General features: G+C 41.8%; 1 protein-coding gene across 4 annotated transcripts in view; it reads left to right on the plus strand.

The window, feature by feature from the left end:
* RARG (retinoic acid receptor gamma) overlaps positions 1 to 7,043 on the plus strand; it is a 230,328-nt gene extending 223,285 nt beyond the window's left edge. For all 4 annotated transcript variants that reach the window (XM_082245813.1, XM_082245814.1, XM_082245815.1 and 1 more), the window contains 3 exons: positions 3,465 to 3,669; positions 4,761 to 4,919; positions 6,210 to 7,043. In XM_082245813.1, coding sequence (XP_082101939.1) covers positions 3,465 to 3,669; positions 4,761 to 4,919; positions 6,210 to 6,400 — 555 coding nt within the window. In that variant the 3' untranslated portion in view covers positions 6,401 to 7,043. The remainder of the gene's footprint in view (positions 1 to 3,464; positions 3,670 to 4,760; positions 4,920 to 6,209) is intronic.
* The last annotated feature ends 2,765 nt before the right edge of the window (positions 7,044 to 9,808 follow it).

Raw genomic sequence — 9,808 nt, forward strand, 5'->3', positions numbered from 1 at the left:
TGCCCAGCACTTTTTGGGGGTCTTATTCTGGTTACTGAGCCAACACTGTCCTGTTCGGTAGGTCAATTAGGGAAAGTGGTGTTAGTAAATAGGTATGCAACCCCTCTATCCCACATCATTCAATCATCAAAGTGAAGCAAATGCTTTAATTAGCTGCTTGTGTGTACTGAGTCAAAGAGAAAAAAGACAGTACAAACTATCAGGTCATAAAATAATGGGCCAAGAAGGACCCAAAAAATGTACATTAAAATGCTATTCTTTAAAAGGAAGGTGTTTACATAACCACAAATCAAAATGAAAGTGGCTCATACAGCGGACCTTCCTAGCTCTCATCAGGCCAAGATAAGAATTCCTGAAGAATTTTATGGAAGCATTTTTGGTTTCCCTTGACCCAAATCACTACATCCTTAATGGTCAACTTGTGGCTTCTGAAGCCCTACTTCCTATAAACAATGGGTTCCTTATTCTGCACTGATGAATGCTAAAAGGCTTGAAACTGTTGTCTTCAAGTTAGATATGCATATGGTTTCTCTATACATTTTCTTGTACCTGCTCTGTTAACCAGCTGACCTACAGGTTACAAAGAAATAATTTGCATTGCCCAACTTACTAGTTTTAAATCAGTAAAAAAAATCTTTATTTATGGCTTTGTGACGACGTGTAAATGCTGTAGCTGTGGCTCTAAAAGGGTAATGTGGAAATTAATCAAGAAATACCTGTTTGGGTTGCACAGCTTGACTTACATTACAGCACTATTCACACCTTTTTAACAGATCAGAATAATTGAGATTCTTAGTTTCAAATATTTCCATTGATCACATAGTAATAACTATCACATATTAGTTAGTAATCAACAACACATCTAATATGGGAAGTAAAAGCAGGAAAATCTTATTTTTTTCTTTCTAGTATTCAGTCTTAATTTGTAAAATACATATAGCAACCCAAACCGTGCCATTTTAAAGGGTATTAAACCCTCTTCCACACTATAATGTTCAGTAATCACTCCAAAAATATGCAATTGCAGGAGAGGGGGAAGGCCACCTCTTACCTCTCTGACCTACAGATATTACATAATACGCACTATGGAGTTAGGCAGGCCATAGATGAGTTGAAAAACAAACAGAATTTGTGTCGATCGTGGAATCATTCATTCTTCGCATCATTAGTGTGCCAGATGCGACATTACATTGTGACATTTTCGTGCTGCAATTGAAAGTGCCTTATCCAACATGCTGTTTTTTTTAGAAAATCAAAACAATTGATGGCACAATTGTATGAGCTATTTTCATTTTTCGATCGACAGAACTTTCGTTTTTGGACTTTTCATCTATGATCTTCTTTAGCGGAGGTGGTTAACAATAGTGGACACAAGCCTTACATATGACACCACTTTAAAAAAAACTGTCACAGAAACCTTAATGTTGCTATGGCTCACCCCTCTTTTTAAAAGCCTTAGTTGCCTGGCTCTCATGCTAAGGCTAGGTTCACAACTAACTACTGAGTGGCATTGCATTAAAGTACAAATGGTTTTCGCAGATTAAGGCCTAGTACACATTATGGGGTTGATTAGGCAAAAAGATTGTGCACTTTGCAAAGTGCAGTTGCATGCTGCAAGTGCAGTTGCTCCAGAGCTTAGTAAATTAGGTAAGGCTTTACTTTGCAAAGAGTAACCAATCACATGCAAGGAAAATAAAAATAACAGCATTTTGTTTGCACATGATTGGATGATGGAAGTCAGCAGAGCTTCTGCTGATTTATTAAGCTCTGGAGCAACTGCACTTTCCAAAATGCACAGTCTTTTTACCTTTAGTAAATCAACCCCTGTGAGTTGTTTTTTTTTCGTTCAACCCTGATTGGTTAAAAAAAAGCAAACTGTCAGCTGCAGTCGGAGCCGCTGTAGTAACAATCCAATATTAGTACAGCGATCTCCCCCGCTGAGTTGTTGTGTTCTGACAGGGAGACGGCCCACCACCCCCTGCGGCCAGAACACTCTGATCAGTGCTCTCAGCCAATGGCCGGGAGCTGGTTCGGCTGCCGGTTTTCCAGCATGCACATCCAACAGAAGTCGGCCAAATGGCCAGCTTCTGTCAGACAGGGTGGCATACACACGGGCCGAGACTCCAGACACTCGGCCCATGTGCATGGGGCTTAAAGAGGAAGTAAACCCCCCTCTGTAACTTTTACCTATAGGTAAGCCTATATTAAGGCTTACCTATAGGTACTGTAAATATCTCCTAAACATGCACCGTTTAGGAGATATTTACCTTACATGCAGCCAGTGATGTCACTGGCGCATGCGCTCTGAAGGAACGGCAGCTGGTGCCGTTCCTTCCGAGTCCCGTGCCGTGACCGTCCGCTCCCGCGCGCGTGCGCGGGAGTGACGTCACCGCAGCTCCGGCCAATCAGATGGCCGGATGCCGCGATCCCGGAAGACAGGCGACTGAACATGTCGCCCGTCATACAGGTTAGTGAGCGGCACGGCGGGGGCTCGTTGTAAGGTATTTCATAATGAGCTAGTATGCGATGCATACTAGCTCATTATGTGTTTGTCTTTCAGGTTGTAAAAAAAAAAAAGTTAAACGAGTTTACAACCTCTTTAACATGCACTGCATTAGGCAGCCTGTTTAAAACGAATGGGCTGTCACACAACTCAAATGGCCCAGCAATCAGACCTGCACCTTTTTTGGACAGCGCAGTGACTGCAACACATGGTGTTGTGCTGCCTGTTTCAGTAATGTACACAAGGACGCAATAATGTGAATGGGTCCTAAGCCTCTCTCTACAATGCTTTGCGTCACTGACCTGCAACAAATAGGCAGCTAAGAACTTTTGACTTTTCTTTGCATACTTGTTTCATATCAGAGACTCAAAGTGCTGTTAGTTAGTGGGACAGCATAACTAGCTTTTCAGAAGGAGGTCAGCAATGGTAATTCTTGTATTTTTCTTATGAGTGGTTTGTATTCAAATGTATGTCAAAGCAAAGTTAGAAAAAAAAAACATATTCAGTTCATCTCTTCTATACATACACATTTGTTTATCCCCTAAAAACACTGCAAGTACAGAAAAATACTTGGTGAGCTGCAGGAAATCCAGTGTGCTCCTAACTTCCTGTTAAGGCTGACAACACAGTGCCCTTGCTGCACTGAAATCCCAGCCAGTTGTGAATACTCTCATTCTTCTTGCTGGCATTCAGAACTCCACCTATCCCCTACCCCTCTGTGACCCTTTCTACACCCATACATTGATTTATTTCCCTGCAAAATAATGCTGTTTTGTTGCTATATGAACATTTCAAAAGGAAAACAATTAGTGCTTGGAAATGCTCTAGTGGGGGAAAAAGGATTGGGATTAAATTTGGTAATGCCTGGACATACCCTGTAAGTCTGCTTGATGACACTTTGCTTTGTCAGTAGCACTTATATGAATGAATGTAATGTGGCTGTTTTATTGTTTAATAACAGATGCTGCGAATTTGCACACGTTACACACCAGAACAAGACACCATGACCTTTTCAGATGGACTGACCTTGAACCGGACTCAGATGCACAATGCTGGTTTTGGTCCCCTTACAGACTTGGTGTTTGCCTTTGCTGGTCAGCTGCTCCCATTGGAAATGGATGACACAGAGACAGGACTCTTGAGCGCCATCTGCCTAATCTGTGGAGGTATGACACTCATTATGAAACCTATATTTAGTGCATATATATAACTTTTAGTGAAGGAGTATGTTTTGCCACAAGGGAGAAAAGTTTACATGAACAAAGAGGAAATTAAATCAATAAACTATATAGTTTCAGTAACACTGAAAAAAGAAAAGATTAGGCCTACAGCTAGTTGTCAAAAATCTGTCATTAGATCCTAAACAACAGAAGTTATAAGTTACATTTTTGTTTTTGATTTACAATGGGACTTTACCCAAAAGGGGAAGCGGAAGTTCCACTTGTCTGCTTCATCCCCCCCCCTTCCTCTTTAAGTTTTGGCAGTTTATTTATTTTTGAGGGCAGCGGGTACCTGGTTTTGGCAGATACCCGTTCTCACTTCCGATCGGATCACCGCAGCGATACGAGCGGAGGTTCGGCACCCTACTCCTTCCCCCTACACCTTCAGGAACACATTACAGGTCCCACAAAGCTGAGGGACCATTCACAAAGCACAGCAGGAGCCGTCTGTGAATCCGCAAGCAGTCACAGCTGGCTTCCCAAAATAATCATGCTGGCGCCTAGACCCAAAGATGGCTAAAGAGCCGGCTCGGGTGAGGACCATGCTGAATCCCTGAACAGGTATATGTCCAATTATTAAAAGTCAGCAGCTACAGTAATTGTAGCTGCTGACTTTTAATTTTTGGTTTCTAGGGTGAAGAGCCACTTTAAGTATCCAGGTACATATACAGTTCTAGCCCCAGATAAAAACAGTGCTAAAAAAAGAACATGCGGCAGGTTTTTTAGTGCTAATTTATGTAAATGTAATTGTTTATAGTTTTACAGTGCCCCTTGCATTTTATAAAGACTTATCACTACGAGATATACTGGAATAAGTATTATTATTCATATTGAAATATATGAGATTAGCTAACTTACTGTTGTCCAGTTAGGGTTTACATATACTTAAGGGTCAAAGCATTACTGCAGCCAGAAACAACTGTTCACATGTGGCCACCACAAATACCGTAACTAGGGGAACATAGAGAAATGTAAAAGCTTATTTAACACATTAAGTGACATGATATGCAGCATTGATTTGGATTTATTTCCTGTAGATCGGATGGACTTGGAAGAGCCAGAAAAGGTAGAAAAGCTTCAGGAGCCATTACTGGAGGCGCTTAAATTTTATGCTCGAAGACGACGACCTAACAAACCCTACATGTTCCCACGCATGCTTATGAAGATCACTGACCTGCGTGGTATCAGTACCAAAGGTAATACCCAACAAAATGAAGACAGATGTATTCTGTGTGTTAATAACTAGGTGTGTACAGAGATGCGGTTGATATTTTTACAGAAAGTTTAGCACTGCATTTTCAGTGTCCAGATAAGGGTCAATGGGAGAAACCACTAACACCTTTGTACATTCACAATCTGCTCAATCTGTCTTAGCTAAAGTGATGATTACAGAATTCTTTTGCTATAGGTTGCTGTAAGGATTTCAAAAATAATTCATACTTGAAAATAAAACCAGTAGCTAAAATTTACAAAGTTCTATACCCAGTGATTTTTTTACTAATTGCATTGGACGTTTCATGTGTAGTGTGCATATTTTTCTTTGCTATCTGAATCTTATGTGCTTCATTTGTGGATTTATTTTTAAAAGTGGATTTATTTCATGTTTCCATTTTGATTGATAGTTTTGTGGTGTGTTAGCTCTTGCATTGGACACATAGATAAAACAAGGTCCAATATTCTAGAGCAGGGGTGTCAAACTAAATTTCCTTGCGGGCCGCATCAGCATTATGGTTGCCCTCAAGGGGCCGGTTATATATGTAAAATTAGATGCCCAGAGCACCCCATGCCCCCTTACATGAGATGTCAAGAGCCCCCCACCATCATAAGTCAAGAATCACCCACCCTTCCTTGCATCTCAATGCACCCCTTTACCTTGTGTTACTATCAGGAAGAAAATGCGGATGGATCTGGGAAGAAAGTGCAAGGTCTGGAGGAGGACCACAGGAGGGCTGGAGTCAGCTTACAGAGTCTTCTGAATGCTGAGACCAGGGGAGGCAGAGACAAGGTGGTGTTGTGTCTGCACAGAGAGGTGAAGGATCTGTAGGAGGATGTCTGCTTTCCTCTCTGCTGCAGACTGCTGAGAAGGGGAGGGGGGGCAAAGACGCACAGAGAAGCACAGGATCTGGCAAAGGAGTTCTGTCCTCTCTTTTGACTACTGAGACAAGGTGAGAGCAGAGACAAGGGGGGTGCAGCAGCTGCAGGAGAGGTGTGAGGGCCACATGAAATGGCCTGGGGGGCCGCATTCGGCCCGCGGGCCTTGTGTTTGACACCTGTGTTCTAGAGCATCATTTACCATGGATTCTGTGTTATATATTAATGATAAGCATAAGTGAAAAATCCAGGCATATTTAGCAAGAATGTGTTTTGTACAATTCTGTGTACAGAGTTTCTGTGAAAAAACCATGTCAGTTTTTTCTATGCAAGTGAAAAGGTGCGTAAAGACTTGTAAAGAATTGTTTCATCAATCTCCCATTATTTTATGACAGGTGCAGAGCGGGCAATCACATTAAAGATGGAGATTCCAGGACCAATGCCTCCGCTGATCCGTGAGATGCTGGAGAACCCTGAGGCCTTTGAAGATGGTGCTGACACTCCTAAAGCCATTGAACCTCCGTCCAGCAATAGCAGTGAGGGCAGTCCTACGGAGGAAGACAGCAGTGGTTCCAAGACCCCTTAGCCATGCTACACAGGCAGGGGAGGATGCCCTGCACCTTGAACTTTCTCCAAGAGCCATTTTGGCTTCACCCTCTGTTATATGAGGCATTCCAGGGTGAGCCAGTCAAGCAGGGTGACCTGCCTTGCTTGGTGCTCAATACTGCTCTTATTTACTGATGCAAAAAGCCTTACTCACTGAGAGGATTGGGATGGGACTTCTAATACAATCAGTAATGCTCCCAACACATCATAGGGGACTTCAGATACGGGCACTGCAATTTCTCCCCAAATAAACAATATGTAATGGAGCGAATGATGCTTGAAAGTCAACTGGAATGTTTCCAGGAGCCCACTCTGCTCGCTCAGTATTTTGCCAAAGATTCTTATGACCATTGACCCTATGCAGAAGAGACTGTGAGACCGGAGTGCAAGCTGGGGTGTTCAGCATTATCAGCACAAGAGAGAACAACTTTCCTCCATGGGTCAGAAGCACATTGCTCTGTGTGTACATATGCATATACTTATATATACAAGCACACATATATATACATATATGGATGTGCATCATTAAATATATTTGCTATTGCAATGTTTTTATGCTTACATTTTTTTCATTGGCTAAACGAGGTCATATGACTACAAATAAAGCCTGTTATACATATAAATCAGTGTATGTGAGTTAAGATATAAGATCAGTTGTATGGTATCATCTCTGTATTCTATTCATAACTGGATTAGTCCTGATGCTGAATTTTTAGGGAAGAAATGTATTTTACAGAAACATTCAACTGCATCTAGATCCAAAAACAAAAATGTAATATATAACAGCCTACCTTTCTTTGGATGTGGCTTTTTCCCCTTTTCTTTCACCTGGTGATCCTGCCAGTAACATACTTCCTGTCCTATGGTGACTAACACTCATTCACGGGAGGAGCAGCGTTGTCACCCTAGGAAGTTAGAAACTCACTGGATTTCCAGCAGGATGAACAGGTATAACAAAATGTTTTCAATGTTATGTTTGCCAGCTCAATAACTTTAGGTCTACTGATGCACACTGATTCTAATTTATCTGTAAGGCTTATGGAAGTGATATATACATAATAACCTGAACATATATCCATTAAATCAATTAGTGAAGCTAGTCAAGTTATTTTTCTACTCACACAGCAAAGTAAACAATTGGAGTATTTCGAAAACATGGTGAAACCACATCAGAAGAAAGCTGGATTGCATACCGGACTCTAGAGGTGCTTGTTACATACAGGTGACTGTTTAAAGTGACTCTATTGCTAAACCTAAAATGCTAAATCATTTTTTTTTTTTTTTTCATTTTTTCAGTAGGGCAGTGGATGGTGTAAGTGGAGCAATTGACAGTGCCAGTGTTTTTTATTTTTATTATTTTGTACAGGTTTTATTTTTTAAATTATTTTTGTATTATTTTTTTCACAATGATTAGGGGGGAGGTAGTGGACAGTGTCAGTAGGGCATAGACAGTGTCAGTAGGGCATAGACAGTGTCAGTAGTTTTTTGTTTTTATTATCTATTACTTATTTACATTTTTTTTATTATTATTATTATTTTTTTAATTATTTTTTTCTGGGGAAGAGGGTGGGCGTGGGAGGGGGGGGGGGTAGGAGGTTGTGGGGATAGTGGCAGTAGGGATATGGACAGTGTCAGTAGAGCAGTGAATGGTGTCAGTAGTTACTTTATTGTATTTCGGGGGGGGGTTAGGGCAATGGACAGTGTCGATTGGGGGGGGATGGTGTCAGTAGGTTTTTATTTTATTTTTTTACAATTGTTTTTTTACCATTTTTTTTACAATTTCCTTTATAATATTAATTGATTTTTTTTTTTTTTTTTTTTTTATCAGCCCTGTCGGTGGGCTTTGGTGAGATATCGGGAGTCTAAACAGACCCCTGACATCTCCCCTTTGAGACAGAGAAAGGTACTAAGGACAGAGATTCCCCAGTCCCTTTCTGAGCAGCCTCAGCATTAAAAATGAGTGATCAGGAGAAAGAAGGTCCTGTTCATTCATAAACTGAAGCAGAGTAAACACAGTTTTTATCAAAGAATACAGGAGCAATCGGTAGCAATCCCTCACTGTATCAAATTCAGAAAAGGAAGGAGCCTGTAAAAGACATATTTACTAGCCCCTTCTCCGCTCTCTATGCTGACATCCCCCACAGCAGCTGGTGGGAGAGGAGAGGAGGGAAGCCGGCGGAGGAGGACACAGAGAGGTGCCAGGAGAGGAGGAGGACATGGAGGGGGGGTGGGAGTGGGAGGACACAGCGGCCATAGGAGAATAAGGGGGCTGGAGGAGGACACGGTTGCTAGAGGAGGAGGAGGACACGGGACAGTCAGGGATGATTGGTGCGGCGGTGGGGACAGTTGCAAGCACCAATCTCCCTTTATGAGTTTTCAGCTGACACCTGCGGAAGGGAGAGGTGGGGAAGTGGCTGTCAGCTGAAAAGTCATACAGGGAGATTGGTGCTAGCTACTGTTGCACCGATCATCCTTGACTGCATGGGTGTGCGCAGCCCATTGCATTCGGGTGTGCACCCCAAAGCTCAAGCACACAATAAATTGTCAAAAGCCTTTACACGCACATTAACTTTTATGGCATACAGTCTTAGACCGTAGGGTTCAATATTAAGTTGGCCCACCCTTTGCAACTATAACTGCTACAACTCTTCTGGGAAGGCTGTCCACAAGGTTTAGGAGTGTGTCTATGGGAATGTTTGACCATTCTTTCAGAGGCACATTTGTGAGGGCAGGCACTGATGTTGGACGAGAAGACCTGGCTCACAGTCTCCACTGTAATTCATCCCAAAGGTGCTCTATCTGGTTGAGGTCAGGACAGTCAAGTTCCTCCACCCCAAACTCTCTCATCCATGTCTTTATGGCCCTTGCTTTGTGCACTGGTCCAAATCATTTGGTGGAGGGGGGATTATAGTGTTGGGTTGTTTTTCAGTGAAGGGAACTCTTAAGTGGTCAGCATACCAAGACATTTTAGACAATTTCACCCTTCCAACTCCCAACCCCTTTTCTGTTTCAAAATGACTGTGCACCAGTGCACAAAGCTAGGTCCATAAAGACATGGACTTAGTGGGGGTGGTAGGAAATTAACTTCAACTGCAACAATTCATATTATAATAGTAACATAAAAAATTAAGTGTAGCAATCTAAAAAATACAAATTCCAAAGTGCTATAATGGTATAAACCTTACAAAATAAAAGGTTGCTGCACTTGAGGTTAACTTGTATGGCACATATCTGTAGAGGGGGTTCCACCATACCTGCTAAGATGTATGCCTTTTTTCCCTTTTGATGTGTATTACATGTGAAATTTACTTTCCATACAGAAAGTTATTCTGTATGGAAAATATCTATAGGAGGAGTTTCCACAATCATTGTTTATGTCTTGTTTTCA

The sequence above is a fragment of the Pelophylax lessonae genome, assembly GCF_965119305.1.
Source record: "Pelophylax lessonae genome assembly, chromosome: 2".
In the NCBI taxonomy this organism is placed as follows: Eukaryota; Metazoa; Chordata; class Amphibia; order Anura; family Ranidae; genus Pelophylax; species Pelophylax lessonae.